Here is a 24,615-nt window from a genome sequence, read left to right on the forward strand (position 1 = left end):
GAGATGGAGGAGGTGGAGGAGGAAGAGAAGGAAGAAATGGAAGACACGCGTACCGTCCCGACGGGGAGTGGGACAAGTGCGTTGAGCTTCGATGGGGGTACCACGTTACGAGAGGGACGGAAGAGTGCATTGGCGCCGAAGGTATAACACTCACTCGAAAAGTATTATCTTTTGGTCGATAGAAAATTAATCGTGAACTTTATAAAAATATGTAGACGTATAGAGGTATGGTTATCATATTTATTTCAATTAATGTATAATTTTGTTAATATTTATGTAAGTAATTTGTTAATTAATGATTTTGCCTAATTGTTCTTAGAAAATGTACTTTTTTTTGTCGAAGAAAAAAAATATATATATATAACAAATATATATAACAATATTCATATATACAACAAATATATATATATATATATATATATATATATATATATAACTGTGCGTTGGAAGGTAAGAATATAGGATAAGTCTTGTTGGAAAGAGATTTCGATGGGTCGATAATCGAATGATTTAGTAGAGGCATCCGTCCGTAGGTCGTAATAAGATCGAAGAAGCTCTTACGGCAGAGTGTAGAGAAAGAAAGAAAAAGTAAAAGAGAGAGAAAGAAAGAAAGAGAGAGATAAAGACAGAAAGAGACAGAAAGAGAGAGAGAGAGAGAGAGAGAGAAGGAAGGAAGAGACGGTTTTGGACGCTGAAGAGTCGTAGGGTCGTCGGGTAAAGGAACGAAGGGGCGGAACGAATCGGGGAACATCGTCGGCCGTAAGTGGGAACGAACACACGTTTCTCTAACGGGCGCCACGTGTGGGTAATGCCTCGCTAAAGGAAGGCACAAACGAACGAGAGAAGGATAAAAGAAGAGAAGAGAAGAGAAGAGAAGAGAAGAGTAGAGATGAGAGAACAGATGAGAAGAGAAAAGAGGAGAAGAGGAGAGGAGAAACGGATCGACCGAATGGCAAATCGGCGTACAGCGAAGACGCCGCAACGTGTCGACGAAAAAGCAACTTCGAGATGGGAAGAGGAGGCGAGAGATATTGAAGAGGATAAAGCAAGATGGGTGGATAAGAGGAAAGGGAGAGAGGATATCTCGCGAGACTTCGTCCTTGCTGGCGCCGAACTCTTTCCGAAATCCGTCGAGACGACGACGACGACGACGACGACGACGACGACGACGACGACGACGACGACAACGACGCGAAAAGTCGTATACACGATTGACGAATCCTACTGCGTTATTTTAAATGGAGCAAATGAATTAAAAGGCAAAGTGGCAGAGCATCGTATGTTCAAAGAAACTCGACGGTATCTTTTTGTCGATATCGATAATGACTGGTGTCTTTGCTGCTATAACAATCGTCATAAATCATCGATAAGCTCGTTGCGGTTAACTTCGAACGGTCTTCTACGATCGAATAATACCAGTTAGAAGAGACAACCGGTATTTTATTCTGTTTTTATCTTTTATGCTCGATTCACACGTTTCGATTTATTCTCGTATAATTTTGTTTTCTTTTTGACTGTCCGATCGAAATGATTTTAACATTGTTTTATGTAATTTTAAATGTACGTACAAGTTTATACATTTCCGTTCGGTCTCCATTCGATCATCGATCAGTCATATTTTCTCTGTGTTCGATATCGTCTAAAATCGTCGTCCACGATGTTTTTTCGAAATGACTGACAGAATTCTGATAACACGTCTTTTGTTGATAGACAAAAGAGATTTTCGATTGCTCCGCCCATCTCCCTCTCTCCCACCTCTCCCACCTTTTGCACTCTCGATGTCCATAGAGTAGTAACTGTATAATCCGACTGATAGTATATTGAACTGATAAATATGAATATAAATGAATGAACTGTGACTGAAATGACGGAACGAAGAACTAAACTGAAACGTGTGAATCGAACTTTATTCGATCGAGGATTCAGACTAGAGAGAAGATTAAATTATTCTCAAAAAAATACATGATCGATCGTTTTCAAGAGGAGCACGCACAAGCATCCATCTAGTTCTGGATAGTCGTTCGATCTGCTTTCAAGTAGTCAGTTTATGAACCAGAAGAAAAGCTACCTCCTCCGTTTTGTATTTCGCTAATTGCCCTCGAGGGGGTTTACTTTCTCAGAGCCCAATAAAGAGCCCGTCTCTTTCTCCCTCGCAGTTTCTCCACCGCGACCTGACCATTTCCTCCATATATGTATCTCACTATATAGTAAAGAGCGAAAGAGAAAGAAGATAGGGCGGCTGAGTGAGCGAGGGAATGAAAGAGAAAATGAGAGAGAGAGAGAGAGAGGGACCAAATGGTAGGGAGAAGAGGAGCTGTTTTATTTTGGCATGCCGCGAGGAGAAGAGGATCCTTTTTATTTCTCCAGCATCACTGCCAGCCTCCTCCACTCTCGCTTGCTATAAGGTATTCTATGATGGTTCGTCGGTTCCAACGGCGCCCCTGCTAAATGGAATACGACTGGTGTGTTGGGACGGGAAGAAAAGGAAAGAGAAAGAGAAAGAGAGAGAGAGAGAGAGAAAGAAAGAAAGAAGAGAAGTACGAGAAGCAGCAGCGTGAGCCGCCCGCTGCTGTGTTACTGATGGTGGTAGTGAAAAAAAAAAGGAAGGTGGAGAAGCTCTGAAGGAGTAGTAATAGTAGTAGTAGTAGTAGTCGTAGTAGTAGTGGAAGAAGAAGAGAAGAAGAAGAGAAGAAGAAGAGAAGAAGAAGAAGAAGAAGAAGAAGAAGAGAAGAAGAAGAAGTAGAAGAGAAACGACGACGGTGGGAGACGCTGTGTAACTTCGCTTTCCCCCTTTTTCTCCCGCTTCCCCGTTCCCCACCTCCACAAAACTCTTCTCCACCCTGCAACCTCTTCCCTTCATCCTCCTTTTCCTTCTCCACCTCCCTCCACCCCCGTCTCCCGTTGCTTCCTCCCTCCTCCTTCTTCTACAGCTTCTTCGACTACACTTCCTCTTTTCCCTCTCTTTTTCTCTCTCTCTCTCTCTCTCTCTCTCTCTGTCTCTCTCTTTCCCCCTCACATCGGGGATTTTTTCGAGGGCTCGGCCCGAGAGAAGCACCACGGAGGGCCGGGGCCGGGGCTGGAGCTGGGGCTGAGGCCGGGGCCGGAGAGTGGCGAGAGAGGAAACTCACAGTCGCCAGGCTGCCAAGCCGAGCAAGCAAGCAAGCAAGCAAGCTAGCTAGCTAGCGAGCGACCGACCGACCGCAGCACTCTGGGGCCGAACCCACACCTACGGGGGCCGAGGTCGATACACGCTCCTCCGCTTCGCTTTACTTACTCGCCTTCGTAAAGAGACGACACGGCTTGCGAATACAGCGATAGCTACGAACATCCTTATTATTTTCTTCACTTATCAATCGAACGCAACATTCGTCTCGCCATCTTTCGTTCTATGAAATCGTAAAAAGTTAATCATCGATTAGATTAGCGAAACGAAAGAAAAGGACGAGCAAAAGGAACGAAAGGAAAAGAAAGAGAAAAAAGAAAAGAAATATCTTAACTTGTTGAGATTCGAGTTAGTTCGATTAACTTTATACTCTAAGAAATTTGTCAGAACGAGAGGTTTCATTCGTAAATTCGAGATACTCTTGTTCGTACTCGTTGTACGTTCCAAGTCATCGCTAGGAGCATCCGTACGGGCATACAGCCCACGTCGGCTTTTATATAAGAGCAAAGGAGGAGACAGAGAGAGAGAGAGAGAGAGAGAGAAAGAGAAAGAGGAGGGACAAAGCAAGAGAGAAGCCAAGAAAGTGGCGGCGGAAGGTAGAACGGTTGTCGTCGAGCGGGTGGATAGGGGGAGGATACGTGGGGGCTGAACGGGGAAAAGGCTATGGCGGGAGGGACTAAACTGAGAGTCGAGTTGAAGATCGGAGGTAGAGAGAAAGAGAAAGAGACAGAAAGAAAGAGAGAGAGAGAGAGAGAGAGACGATGGAAGTGGGAGTCAAGAACCCTACAAGGAATTAAGAGCTTATTCGTAACAGGCACCGTGATGAAGATTCTATGCCTCACAGCCGCAGCCGGTAGTCGCTAAGAGCTGCTCCTCTTTCTGCCTTGCTCGCACACACTCACAGAGCGTGGATCTTTGGAACACCAATCAAGCGGCTAATAGGTTTGCCCATGCGGGCGCCAAATTGCTTTCGACGAATGCTGTCCTTTTCTTTTCTTTTTTTTTCTCTCTTTTTCTTTCTCTTTCTCTCTCTCTCTCTCTTTCTCTTTCTCTTTCTCTCTCTTGCACTCCTTTCTCACGACGAAACAAGTCGTTCGTCGTAAGACTTTAACGACCGCCTTGTTTTACGTTTCACCTTATTTTTTGTTTCGTTTCGTTTTGTTTTTTTTTTTATCCTATCCTATTCTATTCTATTCTATTCTATTCTACTCATTGATGAGAAGTACGAGTGGAGACAAGGCAACATTTTAAATTGGGGATTTCTCGAGGATTTCTTCGATGGTCCACCGTACTTCCTTTCATCGTTTTGATGTTCTCGGAGATATATATCCACACATATACACACATATGTATATATATATAATGTATACGTCGTATATATAGAAACGGTAAGATCGTAGCGTAACGATCGGAGTAGCGGAAGCACAACGACTTGGCAGTTACGACAGAGGCTTAAACTTTTACTGGTTTAGGAACGTCAGCGTCTGGGACGTTTTTGCTCGACGATCCGTCGACGTTCTTTTCGCCTTCTTGTTACACACTGTTACATACTTCCACCAGTCTCGCTAGTCTCTTCGTTCCGTTATCCTATCGTTATATTCATAATCTCTGTCCATCTTTATTTTCGTTTTTCTATCCTTATTCTCTCGTCTTTTCTCTTTTCAATCGTATCAATAATATTTATTTTTGTTATTCTTATATACGACCGGCTACGACCGTACAACGTCGAAGTTTCTTCACGCGTTAAATTAACTTCAAGTACGGCGAGGAGTTAATCATTCGTTCGTACGAGCGACCTTTTTAAAACCCCACCTGGACATCTGCAAAGAATTAGCACGATTAGCTCTTATACATACTTATTAACAGAGCTAAATACTCGATGAAGAAACTATATCGAGGTTCTCAAACAGACAACGTTTTCGAATCAGATTCTTCGAAACTAAGAGAACGAAGAAAAAAGAAATTCCTTTTTCTCGAGAAATCAAATGCTGATCTCCGACCCGCATCGAATGACAACATCGAATGATATTTACGACGTCTCGAAACGATTTCTCGAAGCGTCGAGAGCCTCGTTCGTGAATGAATTATTCAGAACTGTGTCTTAAATTATAATCGAACGTGTTCACGTTTCTACGACGTTACGTTGGAATTAATTAATCGTACGAGGTGAAGGGAAGAGTCGGAAGGAAAAAGAAAAGGATAGACGGTGAGAGAAACAAAAACAGAGACGAAAAAGAAACGATAGAAAAAAATAAGAAGAAGAAGAAGAAAAAAAAGCAAAAAAGAAAAGAAAAACAACAAGGAAAAAGAAGCGTTCCGTCGAGAGATGGAATCGTGCGAAGGAATAACAGAAAGAAATGATCGAGAAGAATGAGAATTAGAGCGCACGCGCGCCCACAGGACGACATCGTAGGATTCAGAGTTGGCGCCGTTAGACCACAGCGTACGATTCGTAACCACCGAAAGAGAGGAAACAGAGAGACGGTAGGAGAGCGCACGCGGTGTGCGCGCAGTTTAAATTTAAACGGCGGCGCGCGCGCCTCGTCGAAGTCGCCGTAGCGACTGACGCGCACACGCTCTCGCGCCACGGTCCGGCAAACGATAACCCACGTGACCTGTTCCCCACCGTATGCATTATCTCTCTCTCCCACTTATTCTCTCTCTTCTTTCTCTCTCTCTCTCTTTCTTTCTACATATCTATCTCTATCTCTCTCTTTCTCTCGCTAGCTCGTACTAACGGGTATTTGCACGACAAGGAAGGGTTGTATATAGGAATAGTGACAAAGGCGCGAACAAACGCAAGGGTGAAAAGAGAAAGGGAAAAAGATATTACATATATATATATATATATACACATACACACATGCATGAATCTGTGTTATGTGTGTGTTAGAGAGAGAGAGAGAGAGAGAGAAACGATCGAAGACTAAAGGAAGAGAAAGAAACTGTGAAAGGTTACCGAAAGAGAGGGGAAGTGGGACACGAGAGGGTAGCGGAGGGGGAAGGGAAGAGGGTGAGTACCATCCAACGGACGTACGTTCAGCGGCGAAAACTCAATGAACCGGTATCGATTAGCCTGCTCATTTTATTCCGGCGTCGCGTTCGTGCCGTGAACTCGTTAAACGCTCCGCGTGCGCCTGCCACTCCTTCCCTCTCTCTCCCACTCTACCACTGTGCTCTTCCTCTCATATATTCTCTCTCTCTCTCTCTCTCTCTCTCTCTTTCTGTCTCACTCTGTCTCTCTCTCTTTCTCTCTCTCTCGTAGTGTCTCCCACCGCTAAGCTACGTTGCTCTTTCTTCTCCTCGTTGTCCTTTCTTCCTTTCTCCCTCTTCTCGTTTCTCTTTTTCTCTTTTTCTCTTTTTCTTTCTCTCTCTTTCTCTCTCTCTCTCTCTCTCTCTCTTTCTTTCTCTTTCTCTCTTTTTATTTTATTCCTTTTTATTTCGCGCAACGTTCGCAGTCGCCGACGCAGTGGCGCGTCGAAACTCGTGAGGGTAGAAAACCGAGTCACGAGGGTAGTGGGTCAGGTGGGATTTTTTCTAACGGAAGACGAGTCACGAAGATGCTGCTGCCGTTGAGAAAAGGAGCGAGAAAGATAGATAAATAGATAGATAGATAGATAGATAGATAGAGAGAGAGGGAGAGAGAAAGAAAGAAAGAAAGAGAGAGAGAGAGAGAGAGAGAGAGAGAGAGAGAGAGAGCAGAGAAAGCAGGTCGGATGAGATATTTTATGAAGTACACGGCGACTTCCTCTTGACCGTTCCTCGCCCGACCGATCTTTTCACGACACAGTCCGAGAGATCTTGTTCGATCATCTCGATCCTGAGAATATAATATATAAATATATATAAATGTATAAATATATATATTTTATATATTTATATATAATTATATATTATATATAAATTTATATATAATATATATAATATAATATATATATATATATATATCTTACATCAGAGATAAACGCGAGAGAAATATCATCTTTAAGGTACTATAATATTTACGTCCTTAATTAATATAATGACTTAATTCGCTTTGTAAACATAATAAAATCATTTTCTCAGAAGGATCTTAAAATGCGAGAAGTAAGAGAGAGTGGAAGGTTGAGTTATCGACAATTTCAATCTTTAAACCGAGTCAAGTACACAGAACACGACATAAGCAGGAAATTTGCCTAATTCGCGGCTCGATTTAACGATCGAGCTCTATCGCCCGATTTGGCGAGGATCCAATGCTTCTCGACTCCTTCTCTCTTTCTCTCCCTCTCTCTCTCTCTCTCTTTCTCTCTCTCTCTCAAGACGCGTACCGTAAAACGAAGCGCGAGGTTAGATGCCGGCTGCGGAGGTGGTGGAGAGAGAAAGAGTGACGAAGAGGTGGAGATGAAAGAGACGAGGAAAAAGCACTGCGTGTCGAAAGGTGCGTTGTACTCAAACAAAGTAAGATAAAATTAGATGGGCGAACGGCTGGGACTGCTCCCTTGGGAACCCACGTGCAAAAGTCGTACGGGACACCCTCGGTCACGTCTAAAAAAAAAAAAGGAAAAAGAAAAGAGAAAAGAAAAAAGAAAAGAGAGAGATCCTAAAAACGTCTGAAATCGACTTCCCGTAAAAAAGATTCTTTGATCTATGTCGATCTCAGCTATATCTTAAAATAAATCGAGTGTGTCTATCGTTTTATTGCTAATAACGTGCAAGGAACATTAGGTACACAGTTTCAACATATATAATGACAATATATAGAATAAGTATAACAAATGGCGATACGATCCAACCTAGTTGTCTCTAACTGGAAACGGATTATTTAAGATCGCATGAAACGCATGAATAAAATAACCGGACGATCGTTCCAATGTAAATTCTCTGTGTTCGCCGTGTCTTAGATAGGATATACGGGAAGGGACTATTTTTCACTTTACGAAGTAGAGCTTTATGGAAGTCGTTACAGATCGCACGACCCGCCCCTTACAACAAGGCGATACTTCCGCGTCCTCGAGCCCCATAAATTATCAAGGCGATTAACCGTATATGAAGTATGTACTTCAGTACAGTAGTAGTTACAAGGGTTGCTCCCTTTCCGATATCACGCCCTAGCCCCCATCATGAAAATAGCCCCCGGCTCTTGGAGCGTGAGTATCCGAGACGACCACGACAACGATAACAACGACGACGACGACGATGACGACGACGACGACGACGACGACGACGACAACAAAGCTTTTCTCGCGATCTCGCTTATTCGAATCAACAACAATTTTCATAAGAAGCGAAGAGGAGAAAGAGAAAAAAAAGAGAGAAAGAGAGAGAGAGAGAGCTTTTTCCACATCGATCCTGAAAAAAAAAAAACACGACGACCAACCACATACGCACGCCTTGTCGGATTATTTTCTTTTTCTTTTCCTTCCTTTTCCTTTCTTTTCTAAAGAAAAAATTCGATAGAAATTTAATTCTTTCTAACGTCATGTAATTTTCACCCGAGTCATATTTTTTTTTTTTTAAGTGTTATTTCAAGTTAGCGTTAAAAAGTTCATTTTTAATTTATATTAAAAATTTATATTTAATATACAATACAATTATATACATTGTATATATATATACATACATACATATGTATATATATATATATATATATATATATATATATATTGATATAATGTGAAAGGTATATATATATATGTATTATAAGTTTCACATTATTTAAATTTGGTGTTAGAAGAAAGATTAAATTACAGAAGTTTATAAGAGACGAAGAAACTATTCTGATAAACCGATATCTACGAGAAATCATTCGCTCGTCGATTTCTTTCCAGGATCTTCTATTTCCTTTTTCTTCCTTCTAAAAATACAAAAGAAATGAAATTAGATCGACAGAGCTACCTAGTTCGTTGGAGTCTAACTTCTCTTCGTAATTTGATTCCCAATTCTAATTCGTACAAATGTTGAATTTCGTCGAAAGCTCTCGGATGAGAACCAGCGCGACGGAGACTCATTGTCAGAAGAAGTCTTGGCATCTTTAAAGGGAGTGGGCGTGTTACTGGCGGTGCTTCGCGTTTCTCAGTAGTTTGCAGTTTTGGCGATCGCCTGTATACGAGCTCACCTACGCGAGTACGCACATACACACAGAAAAATATACACACGTATACAAAAATGTATACACACACATACGCACACACATGTACACATATACAGATATGTATATAAGTATACGTTGAAAGCATTCTTACACAAACTTCGGCGCACCTATCTGCTACGTGCATCCGCGCAATTCTGCCACACTTCGAAGCGTTTTCCAACGCGTAGATCTTGCCTTCGCTTCTCTCCGTGTCTTACTACGGCGATTCGTTTTTGCGGTGTTCGCATACATGGATATACGCACACATGTACGAAGAAAGGAAGGAGACGTACAGTGAGTGTAAAAAGTACGAGTATATATCTCTTGTTAATGAAATCGAACGAATTATTATACTTAACAAAATTCGAGTTGTTTCAAAAACGATATCTCGTTCGATAAAAGTAATGATAGCTCGATCGTTCGTCTTATGAATGAAAAATAATAATAATGAAATTTAACGATCTCTCGTTTAACAAGCATGTTATTGGTATCTTGAAAAAAAAAAAAGAAAGAAAAAAAAAAACACCAATGAAACACGATAATCAAACAAATGTATTGATCGCGAAAAAAAAAACGAAAGGAGAGAAAAAAGCAAAAAAAAAAAAAAAGAAAATAAACAAAAAAGAGGAACTGCAATTGAAATTAAAAATAAATTCTGAAGCATCGCTCTAAAAATGGCTGATAAATGAATACGAATCACTTAGAATGTAAATTCGTCGACTAAAATATCTTTCAAAAAAAAAAATAAATAAATAAAAATAAAAATTGTTGCAAATATTCAAGGCAATATTTTTGTTTCGAGCAATACACGATGTAAAAGATCATATGTACTTCCGAGAGTCGCCGTGCATACTTTTTAAACTCGCTAGATACGCACGCGCATCTATTATCTGTTCCAACACGCGCGAGTCGATGATAACTCGTCGAGTATGGCTCGCGCCATGTACCGTGTATAGTATTCTCTGACACGTATGAGTGTATGTATGTACACATGAATACGAGTCTCTCTCTCTCTCTCTCTCTCTCTCTCTCTCTCTTTCTCTCTCCCCCTCTCTCTCTGTCTCTCTTTCTCTCTCTCTGTCTCTCTCTTCGAGTTTTTACATCGTCCAAGCGTTACGTTCGCATGCGAGCGTTTATGCTCACACGTACGTACGTGTATGCATACGTCTGCGCGTATGTGTGTGCGATCATTGCCTCGCGCTCGTACGGTACCGGCATACGGTTTGGCTTCGGGCCTCGCTCTATGTATCGATCTCTAACCGTGGAATGCCATCAAGGCCCGTGCTATGCTCGGCTTCCGTTGAAAAATCCAACTTCATCGTTTCTCAAATCTTCCGGGTTTCCCACTTAGTAAATATCTACCAGACAGGTATAACGAGTAAAAAGAGAGAGAGAGAGAAAGAGAGAGAGAGAAATATATATTTTTTTATCAAAAAGATCGATTGACAATTCTCATGAAAACCGATTTGATAATCATTGTTTTATCTTGAAACGATCCTTATTTATCAACAGATAAAAGAAACAACTTTTCATTTACCAGATCAAGATCATTGAAATATATCTTCCCTGTAAAGATGATTTCCTTTTTTAACGAAACGTAGATCATTCACTCGCTGATGAATTCATCGAGAATATTCTTTTTATTGGAAAGTTCTTTCTGGATGAACTCTCTACGATCAATGCGTTGGATGATGCAAGAGAGAGCTCGTTCAAATTATGGAAAGCTTTTCGCACGAATTTTATCGCGAAAATTCCGCTCTAAAACTGCCTCATAAATGAATAGAATTCCCTGAAATAATGTGGAGAGAGAGAGAGAGAGAGAGAGAGAAAGGGTGAGAGAGAAAGGGGAAGAGTCACAGTAAAAACGGGATTCTTTACGTTAATATAGTTTGTAAATCGAAAAAACGAGACAAGGTTAATGAGTGATTAAAAATTGTATAGTCGACAAATAGTCGATCATTGTCGCGCCTGTACGATCATTAACGCAATATTTCTTTGTCCTCTATCTCTATACTCTACTTCTACTATAGCAGTATCTCTCGTTCTATCTCTATCTCTATCTCTCTCTCTTTCTCTCTCACTCTGTTAGCTCGCGAGCACGGCGAAGTTCAAAGTCGTAGATTTCAATTAGCGGACTCCGATGCGCCGCGCCTCTCGCGCTTCGGTATGCATCAACGTCGAGCCGAGTCGGACGTCGCGAGAGAACGTAATCGAAATGCAAAAGAAGCCGCGATTGGATCGACGAAAGGACTTATCGTCCATCTCGTTTTCGAGAATAATTGAACGAAAAAAAAAAAGGAAAAGAAAAAGAAAAAGAAAAATGGCATTCGGTTGTTAAAACGTGCAGCGAGTGATTAAATTATTTCTTTTGATGAAAATCTCGAAATATTGCTTGACAAAGAAACATTTCTAATTGATAGAAAACTTGTTAGCATGTGTGTATATATATATATATATACACACATATATTTCAAATACCTGAAGGATTCTTCTTTTTTTTCGGTTAACAATTAATTGTAAGAAGAAAAGATCGCACACTGTGGTTGTGTCCTTACCTGAAAGCAGAAAAATAAATATAATTTAATTAAGATAATAGAAATATAGATATAAGTCGATTGATCTTATACGTATATATGTGTGTGTATGTATATGAAAATATACAAAATAAATTAGTTTAGATGAGATATTTGAGACTTTTACTTTTACTTTTACTTTTCTTTTTTCTCTTTTCAAAATTTTAGAAAAAAGGAGTAACCGTGAACGGTACAGAGAGATCGGATCGATGTTGCTAACGACCAAGATCTCGAAGTCGACCTCGGGCCGGTCAAGCTTGGTAACGGTGAGATCCACGTAGAGATTCCAGTAAGAAGGTAACGGAGTAAAAGGGAAGCACGAAAGGTCGTCAGGTGTATCCGAGAATTTAAGTTATCGACCGACGACGCGACTTTTCTATCTCGTCGACGAGAATCACTTTGCCATTTTCGACGGTACAACCTCTTAAAACGGGAATCTTATCCCGTTTTAAAGTATCTTTCTCTTTTCTTTTATTTTTACAAACTTTACGAATAAATTATTCGATTAATACAAATAAAGAATTAGTCCGAGGACACACGAGGAAAAATATAATCGAGAGAGTAGTAGTCTTAAAGTATAGCTAGTAGTTTGGCATCCTAAACCAAATGGTAGCTTGGACAGAAGCCCACCGAGAATTCAATTAACGGTAATTATATGATAGTCCACCCCCACCCAACCACCCATTCTTTTCTTCAGTCAGTCTTTGCCTTTCCCTAAGATTTCCTTCTATCTCTATCTCTCTCTCTAACTCTCTAACTCTCTCTCTCTCTCTTTCTCTCTCTCTCTTTTTCTCTATACTGCTCGACTCATTCTCCTTTTGGCCGCAGATGCAGGTGCATCCGCATGTGCGAAAGACGCCTAGCAGCCACTCGACTGCCAGAAAGTTCGAAGGAAGTCCCATTTGCGAGCTAAAACTAGCCAGCAGATCGGCGTATCCCTCTCTCTCCTTTTCTCCATTCCAGCATCCTTCTCTCATTCTCGAAGCAGTCTTTAATCCTATCCCTCCGGAAACACCTAAGAATTGGCAGAAATATCGCTCGACGTCTATTACGATTCTCTAATTCCTTATCCGTTTAGGCTCGAAAAGGAAGAATGAGTTTTAGAGGGTTTTGTCGTTTCTTTCGTAACAATTTTTTTTTACGGTTCTACAAAAGTGCACTCGAGCTAAGTCGCAACGAATCTCCTTGCTCTACTCAACAAACTTAGATTTACCAAAGAGTGTCTTCGGAAAACATTTTGTCGTAAATAACGCGTTAAGATCGATTAATGTGTTTTCCTTTAAAACGAACTTGTTCGATAAAACGTGAATATAACGAGTCGTTATGAGCACGAAATTTGATAACTTATTTCGATTAATTAAATAAAATAAAATTTTGGATATATAATAGTATATGTATATATACTGCATAGTTACATATGTATATATATATATCTATTATGTAACTATATACATAAACAATTAATCTAAGAAACTAATTGGTTAATATATAGATATAGAAAAGTACAATCAAGCAATCCACCCCAAATCTTTCTCTTTATACCCACATATGCACACATAATATATATAATATTTATATAATCTATATAAAGTATACAGTATATAGTACATACAATATATATATATATATATAATATATATAAATAAATATATTGTATATATAATGTATATTATACTCCATATATATAAAAGTATTATAAAATATATTATTACAGTATACAGTACATATTATCCGAAAGAAAAAACAACGAAATGACTATTGACTGCATTGTTTAATTTAAAAAAAAAAGAAGAGAGAAAGAAAAGAAAAGAACAAAAAAAAAAGAAAGAAGAGAAAAGAAAAAAGAAGAAAAAATCGCCGAACGAAGTTTTCGCGGTTTATTGCATTAACGTTACGCCAACGTACTGAAAGAGATAAGTGTTAGGTATCAACTTGTTGCATTAATTACAGCGACTCGGCTATTAGGCATCGATTCGCTCGAAATCTCGTCTCTACGCTAGTCGTACTCTACTTCCTCCGTTACTCAACACAAAGAGACTGCGCAAGCGTCGCGCACGCATGCACACGCATACACGACACCGACGCGTGCGCGCGCATATTATTTCGCTCGCGCGCGCGAGAGTAACACGTGGATAATCCCAAACGTAAGCTCCGACACTTTTAATCTTTCGCGGTGAGACCTTCGACGAACGTCATACTTCACTACTTCAAAACATTTCTCTCTTGACAGTTCTCGATTGAACGTTCATTTTAAATAATCCGATAATTGAACTGTTTCTTCTTCGATTTGTAATGTTTCTTATTCATTTTTCATATCCTCTTTATAATTAATACGTCGTAGTATATTAACACGATCGTAGAAATTGGTTTATGATATATACATATATGTATATATGTATGTATCGTAAATAAATTATTAACATAATTAATGCTTGAGAAAACGTTTATGCCAATTTATACCAATTACTTTATATTAATATATATATTTTATATACTTTATATATATATATAATTAAAGTAATATAATTTATTTGTAATATTTTTTAATATTATAGATATATACAATTATATATATATATGTGTGTGTTAAATATTGAAAATAAAGTAATTATAAAATGCCATAAATCTGTTATTTGAACGTTCGCCCGGTGAGACATTACGTTCTTTTCATTCGATTTTCATTTTTATTGGATTTTCATCAAAGCGATCTCGTTCCTAGGACATATCGACATTCGACTCGGCTCCTTTGATAACGTGAGGACGATAACGTCTGAGAAGTATAGCAGTTTAATGTCATCAGCCCGGAGGTATAGAGTTCGACGCTCTCTTCCGATAAATCAACCGGTACGCGATTTCGAATCGGCCATAACGATACGACTAATCATTAAGGAATTTCGCAAGTAAAGATTCTTTGTTCTTCTTCTTCTTTTCAGAATTCCTTTGAGAATAAGATACCATGTCAGTTCTTACGAAAAATCATGAAAGAAACTATAGTATTTTATAAGAAGATTTTACGTTGATACGAGACTGGATTTGAGAAATGTTCAAAAACGTAACGATCTATCGATCTTCCTTCGTCGTTTGAAATGCGAACTTACTTTGTATCGTCCCCTTTTCCTTGCAAAATTGGAACAGGATAGGTAAAATGGTTGAAGTCTATTCTTTTTCTAATTTATCCTGCGTTCGCGAGCACGTACGTTCGGATGTGCACTTGAAGTAAAAGGAAGGTGTTTGCAGGAGCGGATACGCGAACAGGAAGTGGTCGGTAGCACCGCGCCTCGCTGCCGGCAATTACACGGACCCACACGGCCGTCTCTATCAACTCGGCTTCGCGCAACCGTATTCTCTCTCTCTTTCTCTCTCTCTATCTTTCTCTCTTTTCCTCTCGCGAGCGAGCGAACGAGAGAGAGAGAGAGAGAGAGAGAGAGAGAGAGAGAGATCGTGCGCGCGTATTCTCGCTTCGTACAAGTGTGAGTAAACCTTCTCTCGGTAATGCGTATGGTGGCCACATACTCGGACACATGGACGAGACCGGATGAAAAAAAACCAGCGATCTTTTTTTTTTTCTTTCTTTCTTTCCCGGCCCAGCCAGGCAACGGTGGTTGGCTCACCTTGATAATGCGAGATATCACGCGAATACACGAATACACGCGTAACGTGCCTTTCGATTGTGTGTATGTGATAGAGAGAAACAGAGAGAGAGAGAGAGAGAGAGAGGAGAGAAGTGAATATATATCTGCGAGAGTGGACAGTGTCGATTCCGTTCTATCTCGGCTTCTTTTTATTCGGATGAATAAAAAAAAAAAGAAAAAAGAAAAAAAGAAGTACTATCGTTAGTTCGTAAATAGATATTATTTGAATTTCTTCTCTTTCTCTTTCTCTTTTCTTTTTCTCCTCTTCTTTCTAGCTTTCATCGTTTGCATAGATGATTTTAAAAACGTGTCCATTATTGAAGAGAGAAATATATAAAGGAAGTAGTTTTAAATTAGAAACGACATAGCTCAAAGTAAATCATTATTGAAAATAGAAACGTTAGAAAAACTTGATATGTATGTAAGGAACGTCCGAAAATTTGCAAAGGAAACGGAATCCGTTCTGAATCTACGGAGGAGAAACAGCGCACCCGTCCTCAGAATAATCAGTTCGATAGTGTAATCTGGGTCGCTGTATTTTTACATCCCTTATCTGCAGTTCGTTGGATTCCTTCAAAACGAGACGTTCTCTCCTTTCACACACTCTTTGTCTCTTTCTCTCCTATCGTCTTCAATAACCAACTACTCGCGTGCAGTAGCAAGAATCCATGCAACGGAACGTCGGTGATGATAAAAAGAAGAAAGACCGAGAGACAGAGAAAGAGAGTAAGAGAAAAAGAAAAAAAGAGAAGAAAATATCAGGAAGAATCAACATAAGGGAGAAAAAACAACGGAAGGAAGAGTAACGATTACGATATTCGCACAAAAAAAAAAGAGAAAGAAAAAGAGTGTGTGTGTGAGAGAGAGAGAGAGAGAGAGAGATGCATCTCCGCGTATCGAGTTTCGCGAATAAATTTTGAAAGGGTCGATATTTCAAATGCCAGCGGCAGGGGTTGACCGGGAGCTATTTTGAGTGTATGCCGTACGGCATGTAGGACCCGAACACACCACCCGTCAATAATCCGCTGAATAAACTATCGTCCGCCCGCCTACACTTCCACCCACCCGTCTACCACACAGTTCCACTCGACCGCCACCTACAGGCCAGACGTATATCACACGAGGCATCCCTGCGCCTCTTCCCCCCTCCCACTCTTCTTCCCTTCCTACCTCCCAGCCTCTCTCTTTCTCACCCTTTCCCTCTCTATCTCTATCTATCTCTCTTTCTCTCTCTCTCTCTCTCTCTCTCTCTCTACCCCCTCCCGTTGCATTCGTGTCCGATAGGGTCGTGTGCGCTCGTGGAACGCACGAATACACATTTACGTGTGCATCGGGCACGCCTCGATAGAACGCGTGTGCTGCGATGGGATCCAGCGTAAACTCCAGTGGTGAAGTAGTCACGAGGAAGAGATCATTCGCGATGGCTAGCTACCGCCCACGAAAACATTCAAATTTATCGAATCAGATTACTATTATTTTATATGCTTCATAATCTTTTTTCTGTTTTTTTTTCTTTTTCCGTTTTCTTTTTTCGTCGAAATCCTCTTTCCGATATTTCAAATTTTTTTCTCTTGTATTTAGCGTTGCTAATCTGTTGAGAAAAACAATCTGTATACGTTCGTTTGGATCGTATCGATTGTCGAGGAAAAAAAAAGAAATAAAATTCGTACTTGATTACATATGTACGTTATAACGTCTCTTGTTTGTACTCGAACGCGAATCGAAGCCATTACTATTCGAAAGTCACCTACATACGTAGGTATATAGGAGGAACGGTGCGATGTATTATTGACACCGCAACCCCCAATGTAGCCTGCCACCGCCAATCCCCCGTGTGTGCCGCCTTGTTCAAAATCGGACAGTTATATGTGAGAGCATACAGGGCTGTACACATGGGTATATACTTATAAAAGCACCTAACACACAACACCACGCACTTCCCCGCTATTAACGGCGCACCTCTGCCATTCATTTTTATACTTTCCAAACGCGAAGTTCATTCTGACGAAAGCGAAGAAGAACACTAAAGGTATCACGGAATTCTTAGCTCTCGAAAGTAAAAGAAACATGTACGCGAAATTAAAGAATAAAAAAAAAAAAAGAAAAAAGATAACGAAAAAAAAAAAAAAAGAAAAAGAAAAGGAAAAATAGAAACGAAAAAAGAAAAAACAAAAAGAAAAAAAATCGAACAATTTTTTCGAAAGCAGAATATTGACCTCGTTTGCCGATATTTTTTAATTAGAGCCGTGCTTACGTGAAACGACTATCGACTTCATACCTAGCAGACCGATATCGGTATTGGATTACCCTGCGTTTCTCATTAAATGATTTTCTTTCTCCCTCTTTTTTTTCTGTTTCTTTTCTTTTTTGTTTTTTCTTTTTGTTATTCTTTTTTTTCGGACATTAACACGAGACAGAAGGCAAAGTTCGGATAAAGGGTTGCGTGCGGCGAAACGAGGAGAGGGTAACACTGGGATAACTAAATGCAAAGCTTCCCAACGGCAGGGAAAAACCGACGATCCGATAGATTGTGATCCATTAAAGCAACGCCTGTATGAAAACTAGATTACGGCTTTTAAAAAGCTGCCATCCAATTATTTAAGCGCATCTACTACTACTATTCCGTCCTACTCTTCTTTCTCTTTCTCTCTTTCTCTCTTTCTCTCTGTCCCTCTTTCTCTCTTTCTTTCTTTCTTTCTTTCTATTTCCCTCTGTCTCTCTCTCTCTCTCTCGTTCTTCCTGGCTCTATTCCGAGCGAGTATTGTTATTGTTCTCGTCGTCGTCCCGGGAAGAGTGCAGAGAAAGAGCTAGAAATATGGCACACCTCAACGAAATAATCCGTTTCCCTTAATCTCGTAAACTGGTTAAAATCTAGAAGACGAGATGGATTCGTTTGTTTTCGAAAACATGATTTTCTTCCACCGTGTTCACCGTTATATTCACCAAGGATGTCGACGTTGAGAAATCTCTCTTTCTCTCTCTCTCTCTCTCTCTCGTTGGCGTTCTCATTACTATTATTATATCAAATTCGGTGAAAGAGTAACGTTAGTCGCGTGTGTAAATGAGACGTAAACGGATAATTTATCCTCTTTAGGTAGTTACATGGATAACTTGAAGATTCTCTTTCTCTCTATTTTCTAATATCTCCGTCTTCATCGAGTGCGTTCCAAAGTCGAAAGGCAAGAGAGAACGATTCTCGTTGCACGATCGCGTTATCTACGCACATGAATAATGAAGATGATCCGACCAGAGTATAATTATCAACGAGAGTGCACCACGTCCGACCTCGGATCCTCGAACGAATCCAGAATCTTCTCGGTGTAATTGACGATTTCGAAGGAGAACGGAGAATATTTGGATATTTTCGGAAAACGAATTTAATCGCGACCCCACGGAAGGAAGAGATATATTCTATCTTTGGTTAGAGTTTCCTTCGACCAATCCCTTAGTACTCCCTTCCGTTCGTATTACATCTTAGCCCTTCGCCTTAGAAGCCAGTTCACGTCGATTATCCGTTATTAACTTTCAATGCGGAGAAGACGCGTCCAAAAGCTCTTTTCCTTGTCCTAGGTTCAGGATCGCAAATGTCTGGGATACGTAATCGAATTTCTCCCTCTCTATCTCTCTCTCTCTTTCTCTTTCTATATATATATATGTATGTATATATATATATATATATAACTCCATCCCTCTTTCTCCATAGAACTAATTGACTTGGTGACTAATTCGAAGTAGCGCGCAAAGCTCTTATAAAAATTTAACGATTCACCTGATTTGCCAGTCTTCTTAACTGACAGCTCGAACGTTGAGTAGGTAAAATAGAAAGGGAGAAAAGGAAGAATTAGACTCCGTCTCTCTCTCTCTCTTTCTCTCTCTATCCCTATCTCTTCTATATCTCTCTCTTTTTCTCTTTCTTTCATTTTGACTCCATATACGTAATTGAATTATAGCTGATTTTATCCCTTTTCGTATTGCAACATCTGTATTCCTCGATCGATCATAAATCAAAAGGAAAGATATCGATTTGATTTCGCTCTTATTTAATCCATCTTCGACTTCGTGAAATGGGTCAGAAGACAAATTGATCCAAGTTTGGCCAAATGAGAGGGGGAAAAAAAGAAAAGGAAAATAAAAAATAAAAGGAAATAAATGAATAAAAAAAGAAATAAGAAAGAAAGGAAAAGGGGAAAGTAGGTAAACTTTTTCAGGCAGATCTCGATCGTCGGATTCGTTCCATACTTTAACTAGACTCGCTTTAAAGAATTACAAACAATCGCGTCACCAGGTAGGCATTTCATCGACCGTTGCAAGTCGAAACGCGAATAAGGCAGGTCAGGTTAGAACCTTTCCTGTCTCCGACCTTCGTACGGGCGATGACTCAAACAAAGCGGTACACACAAACTTCTACGACCGACAGCTTTACGTTAAAAAGAGAACGCGTATCCCGTTTTGATAACTATCATAAATTTACCGTGTTTTTCTTCGATAAAAAACGATTGAACGAAATTTAAAGGAAAGACGTAAACGTTCCGTAAAATCGAATTTCGATTTTTCTTTAGCGATAAAAGAAAATAATTAAATGCGAAGATATAAAAAGGATGCAAAATTCTTTTCGCAATTATTACTATCAACGAAAATGAAATATCCTACTAAATACAATGAATTCGTATCGTATATATTGAGATTCGAATATCCACGCGGTAGTTCTCGTCGCTTTAGAACGCTTAAAATCCGTGTCGGAGGAAACATTTCGCGCGGGTAGCCGTGGCGAGTATGGTCGACAATAAAAACTCCGAAAAATCAACGATACACCCTATCCACGGGTATAGAGCGCAAACAAATTGGACGACGGACTCTGTGAAAAATAAAAAAAAAAAAAAAGAAAAAAGAGAGAAAAAACTAGCTCGAGTCCATCGGATCTCGGTTCCCCGTTTCCTCCCTCCCTGTTTCTCTTTCACGCACACTCATTCTTCTATCTCTTGCCCCCCTTTTCCCACTTCTCCGGTCATCTCTCGTTCGCACGATGGTCTTTGGTCGAGTTATCCGCACTTTTGTATGGTATGTATCGTACACGTGTACATATATATGTGTGTGTGATACGTAATATGTGATCGTTGAGAAAGAACGCAAGAGATTCAATTTGAGTGTGTAGATATATGTGTGTGTGTGTCTATATATATATATATATATATATATATATATATGTATGTATGTATGTATGTATGTATGAAACGACACAACGTATTGCAACGCGACAATGACGACGAGGAACGACGACGGCGTCGATGGCGGTGTACCTTGACACGGATGGCTCTCTGAATCAGCCGACAGCTAGCAACAAACATCACCTCGCTATCAACTCACGCCTACCACCTATATACGAAGTCGCAGCGTTCGTATAGTTGGGCGTACGTGTATACTCCCTGCCTATGCTCTTTTTCTTTTTCTCTTTCTCTTTCTCTTTCTCTTTCTCTTTCTCTTTCTCTCCATGCTTGTTGCACGACAGGATAGCATTCGACAAACGAGAGGGCAACGTCGATAAGCAATATCGTTCGTTCCGAATGGTCGACTCATCTCGCTAATTTCATAAAAGACGAAAAGAAAGACGGAGAAAGAGAGAGAGGGTGGGAGGGAGGGAGGTAGGGAGGAAGAAAGAGAGTAATATCGAAGTATGCGAAAGGAACGATGAGAGATCGTTTAAATCAGATCGAAAGATATCGATCATAGGAAATCATTTGCCGAGAATTATCGATAGAAGTTTTTACGAGACGAACGAAACGAGAATTCTGAATGACTAGAATGATTCTTATTTGTTTGAGGATGAATAATACTCGAGATAAAATATCCGTGCATATCTTTCTTCGATATAATCATTCGAAGGTGAATGACGGATAAAGTATAAAGATGATCGATCAGATATCGGAGAAGTTCCGAAAATTTCCAAGATTAGCTTTCGTCGAATGACGAAAAGAAAGCCAGAGACAAGAGATAGATACGTCATGCGTACGTGTAAACAACACGCGTTCCCTAAAGGACTCCCTGCCCTTGATATATGTACTGTATACACATATGTGTGTTTACGTGCGTATGTGTGCATATGGACATATAGATATAACACACGCTATATCTACAGATACGTATGTACACAAGTGTAGTAGTCATTTGAAGGATGCCTGGAAAGACAGGAAATGTTTGGACGGACGTATTTGGAACGCGCTGTACTCGACGGCCGACAGGGAAAAGCAGCCTCGAAATGGGGTGAGACGAGAGTACTGGGGTGGCTCCAAAGGGAATGAGAGAAAGAGAAGAGAAGGGCTGTTTCTATCTCTCTTCTTTTTCCTATTTCTCTTTCTCTCTTCATCTCCCTTCCTTTTTACGTTTCCTGCATCTCTCTCTCTCTCTCTCTTTCTATCTCCCTTCCTTTTTACGTTTCCTGCATCTCTCTTTCTCTCTCTCTCTCTCTCACTTACTTTTCCCATTCCTGTTTATTTCTCTTTCTATCTTTCTCTCTTTTTCTCTCACACATTCACTGACTCTTTTTCTCTCTTTCTCTTTTTCTCCAGGTTTCTCGTTTGCTACAAGCGGACGAGCTCGCCGTTGCACCCTTATATTGTCGGTTCCAGGCACGACTATACCTGATCTTATGGGAAATCCATACTGGCCCTTACTTCGGTGGGAATATGGGGGGGTGGCTCGCACCCTTCGTTGTATCTCACTCTTATCCCCTGTACAACGTGGCGTCGTCTTTTGCGCACCCCCTCTTTTTTGTATCCTCCCCTACGTCAACGCGTATGAAGCGAAGAGAGAAAGTTATCCTGTGTTCTGCGATAATCCCAGAATGGCAAATGATTCGCTCTTTCTTTTTTCTGTTTTTCTCTTTTTTTGTTTTTCTTTCTTTTCCATTTTTCCTTTTAATCGACATCAAGCAAAAACGCATAGAATAAAGAAAAAGAAATGAAAAAAGAAAAAATCGAGATCAGCTAGCTAGCTAACTTTCCTTCGAAATTAAAAGAGAAAATTTTCAGATTTTGTTTCTTCATATTTTTTAAAGGGAAGAAAAGGGAAAGAGAAGGAAAGAGAGAGAAAGAGAGAGAGAGAGAGAGAGGTCACGAATGCATTTCTTGCTTCTCGCGAGAATCCCGGCGCGAAACCATAGAAAATCGGCAAAGATTACCGTTAAAATGAGCAGTCGGCTCTCGTCGTGGCAGCCGCCAAACCGACGACGAGAGACTTCCCGCGTACCGTAATTTAATCCTTTAACGAGAGAATCGCACGCCTCATTAGCGATCCGGATTCTCGTGCGCTTCTGAAAGCATCGACCGCATCATCATCATCATCATCTTTTTCTTCTTCTCATACTTATTCGTTATCCTCGTGTCCCCTTCTTCGTCGTTTGAGCGAGACGAGAGAGACGACTTTCTCGAATACACCTAAGGTACGAAACGATATATATTTTTTCTTTCTTTTTCCTCTCTCTCTCTCTCTCTCTCTCTCTCTCTCTCTCTCTCTCTCTCTCTCTCTCTTTCCCCTCTTTTCGCCGTCCACGCTTCGGCGCTTCGAACTTCAATGTCCGCTCGGGAACATCTATTTTTTCTTTTTTTTTTTTTTAATTTTTTACCTGCCCTCCCCACACTCCTCTCATCATACATATAAACGATGGAGGTTCTTCGATTTCGAAATATAACACGTAACGTGTCGTTTCTTTCATCGACCGATAATTCGATTAATCGATACGTGCTTAACGAAGTTAATTATAATGCGATTAATACGTTATTAGACCACGTTTCATTCGATAACCGTGGATCCGGAGAAAGAAATTAAGTCGGATTAGATACGTACGTAAGGTGCACTTATACTGATTAAAAAAAGGAGAGAAGATGAAGGGGTGGGAAGGACAGGGAGGGGAAGGGAAGGGAAGGGATTCGTGGTGTACTCGCAACGGGAACGCTTTCAACGTCTTAATATTTTTTCTCTCGGATCCTCTCATTTTTTCCAATCTTCCGTACCAGTTGATCTTTTTTAAACGAAAGTAGGATTTTCTATATTTGAGTATTATAATATCAATATATATATATAAGACATAAAACATATATCTACACACATACGTATAACACACACATATACATATATATAACATAAAACATATATACATACATATATCTATAAAATATAAAACATATATATATATATATATATATATATATATATATAAAACTCGTTTTGTTTCATGGCGTTAGCTATAGAAATCATTTTTAATATCTTTTTCGTCACGAGAAATCACAATCGTTTCTCAGCTTTTATCGAGTGAAAAGGAAAAGTAAAACGATTCGACCTTCGAAGATCCGCCGGATAAACCTTCGACTAGTCGCGATAGTTGCTACAACTTGGTAGAACGAGCACGATTAACGTCGATAGCGTTAAAATCGCCATTGAAAATATTTACCAAGTTTTTTTAACTCGAAAACTGGTGACGCGTGAAAACCATTTAACGCGTTATTACGTTCGCATCGATAAGTATATCCTTTGCGCATGCTTTATCTTTTCATTGAATCCGAATCAAAACCTTTGTCTTTTTTTCTTCAAGAAGAATATTGATTAGATGAAGACGAGCTACCGAGAAAAGCAGACAGAGATAGAGATAGAGAGAGAAAGAGAAAAACAGAGAGAATAAAAAAGTGTTAAATTCAGAGCGACGACGACGCGTACGCGACTAAGTCAAGAAGAGAAATGAATAGAAACGTAAACGAGTACGAAGAACGTGGGCGATCTCGAAAGAAAGACAGAGAGAAAGAAAAGAGAGAGAGAGAGATACGATACACGGAAGAAGGATCGAAGATGGATCGTGAATGATTCGACGGTAGAGGAAGTAAGAAAGAGAACGAATGAGTAAAATAAAGAAAGAATGAATCAGAAAGAGAGAGAGAGAGAGAGAGAGAGAGAGAGAGAGAGAGAGAGAGAGAGAGAGAGTTAGAGAAAGGAAAAGAGGATAGAAAGAGAAAGAAAGATTCCGCTGCCGGTGGAAAAATATAACCTGTTGGAACGCAAAAGAGCGAGAGAGGAATGCGCGGGCGCGCGACGAAGAGAGATAATGGACCGAAAGGAAGAGGATGAAAGAGAGACAGATAGAGAAAGAGAAGA

At 40.0% G+C, this 24,615-nt stretch overlaps 1 protein-coding gene across 7 annotated transcripts in view; it reads right to left on the reverse strand.

The window, feature by feature from the left end:
• The window catches only part of LOC127073054 (nucleolar protein 4-like), a 57,480-nt gene that overhangs the window by 27,062 nt on the left and 5,803 nt on the right, over window positions 1–24,615 (reverse strand). Inside the window, exons 1-2 of one of the 7 annotated variants that reach the window (XM_051014065.1) lie at window positions 23,921–24,387; window positions 11,751–11,827 (exon numbers count right to left, since the gene is read on the reverse strand). The exons of 4 other annotated variants lie outside the window; for them this stretch is intronic. In XM_051014065.1, coding sequence (XP_050870022.1) covers window positions 11,751–11,827; window positions 23,921–24,008 — 165 coding nt within the window. In that variant the 5' untranslated portion in view covers window positions 24,009–24,387. Of the gene's footprint in view, window positions 1–9,384; window positions 9,690–11,750; window positions 11,828–23,920; window positions 24,388–24,615 lie in introns of those variants that run through there. 2 more of the 7 variants (XM_051014070.1, XM_051014067.1) reach the window with 2 other exon arrangements.

This window comes from Vespula vulgaris, chromosome 2 (assembly GCF_905475345.1).
Source record: "Vespula vulgaris chromosome 2, iyVesVulg1.1, whole genome shotgun sequence".
In the NCBI taxonomy this organism is placed as follows: domain Eukaryota; kingdom Metazoa; phylum Arthropoda; class Insecta; order Hymenoptera; family Vespidae; genus Vespula; species Vespula vulgaris.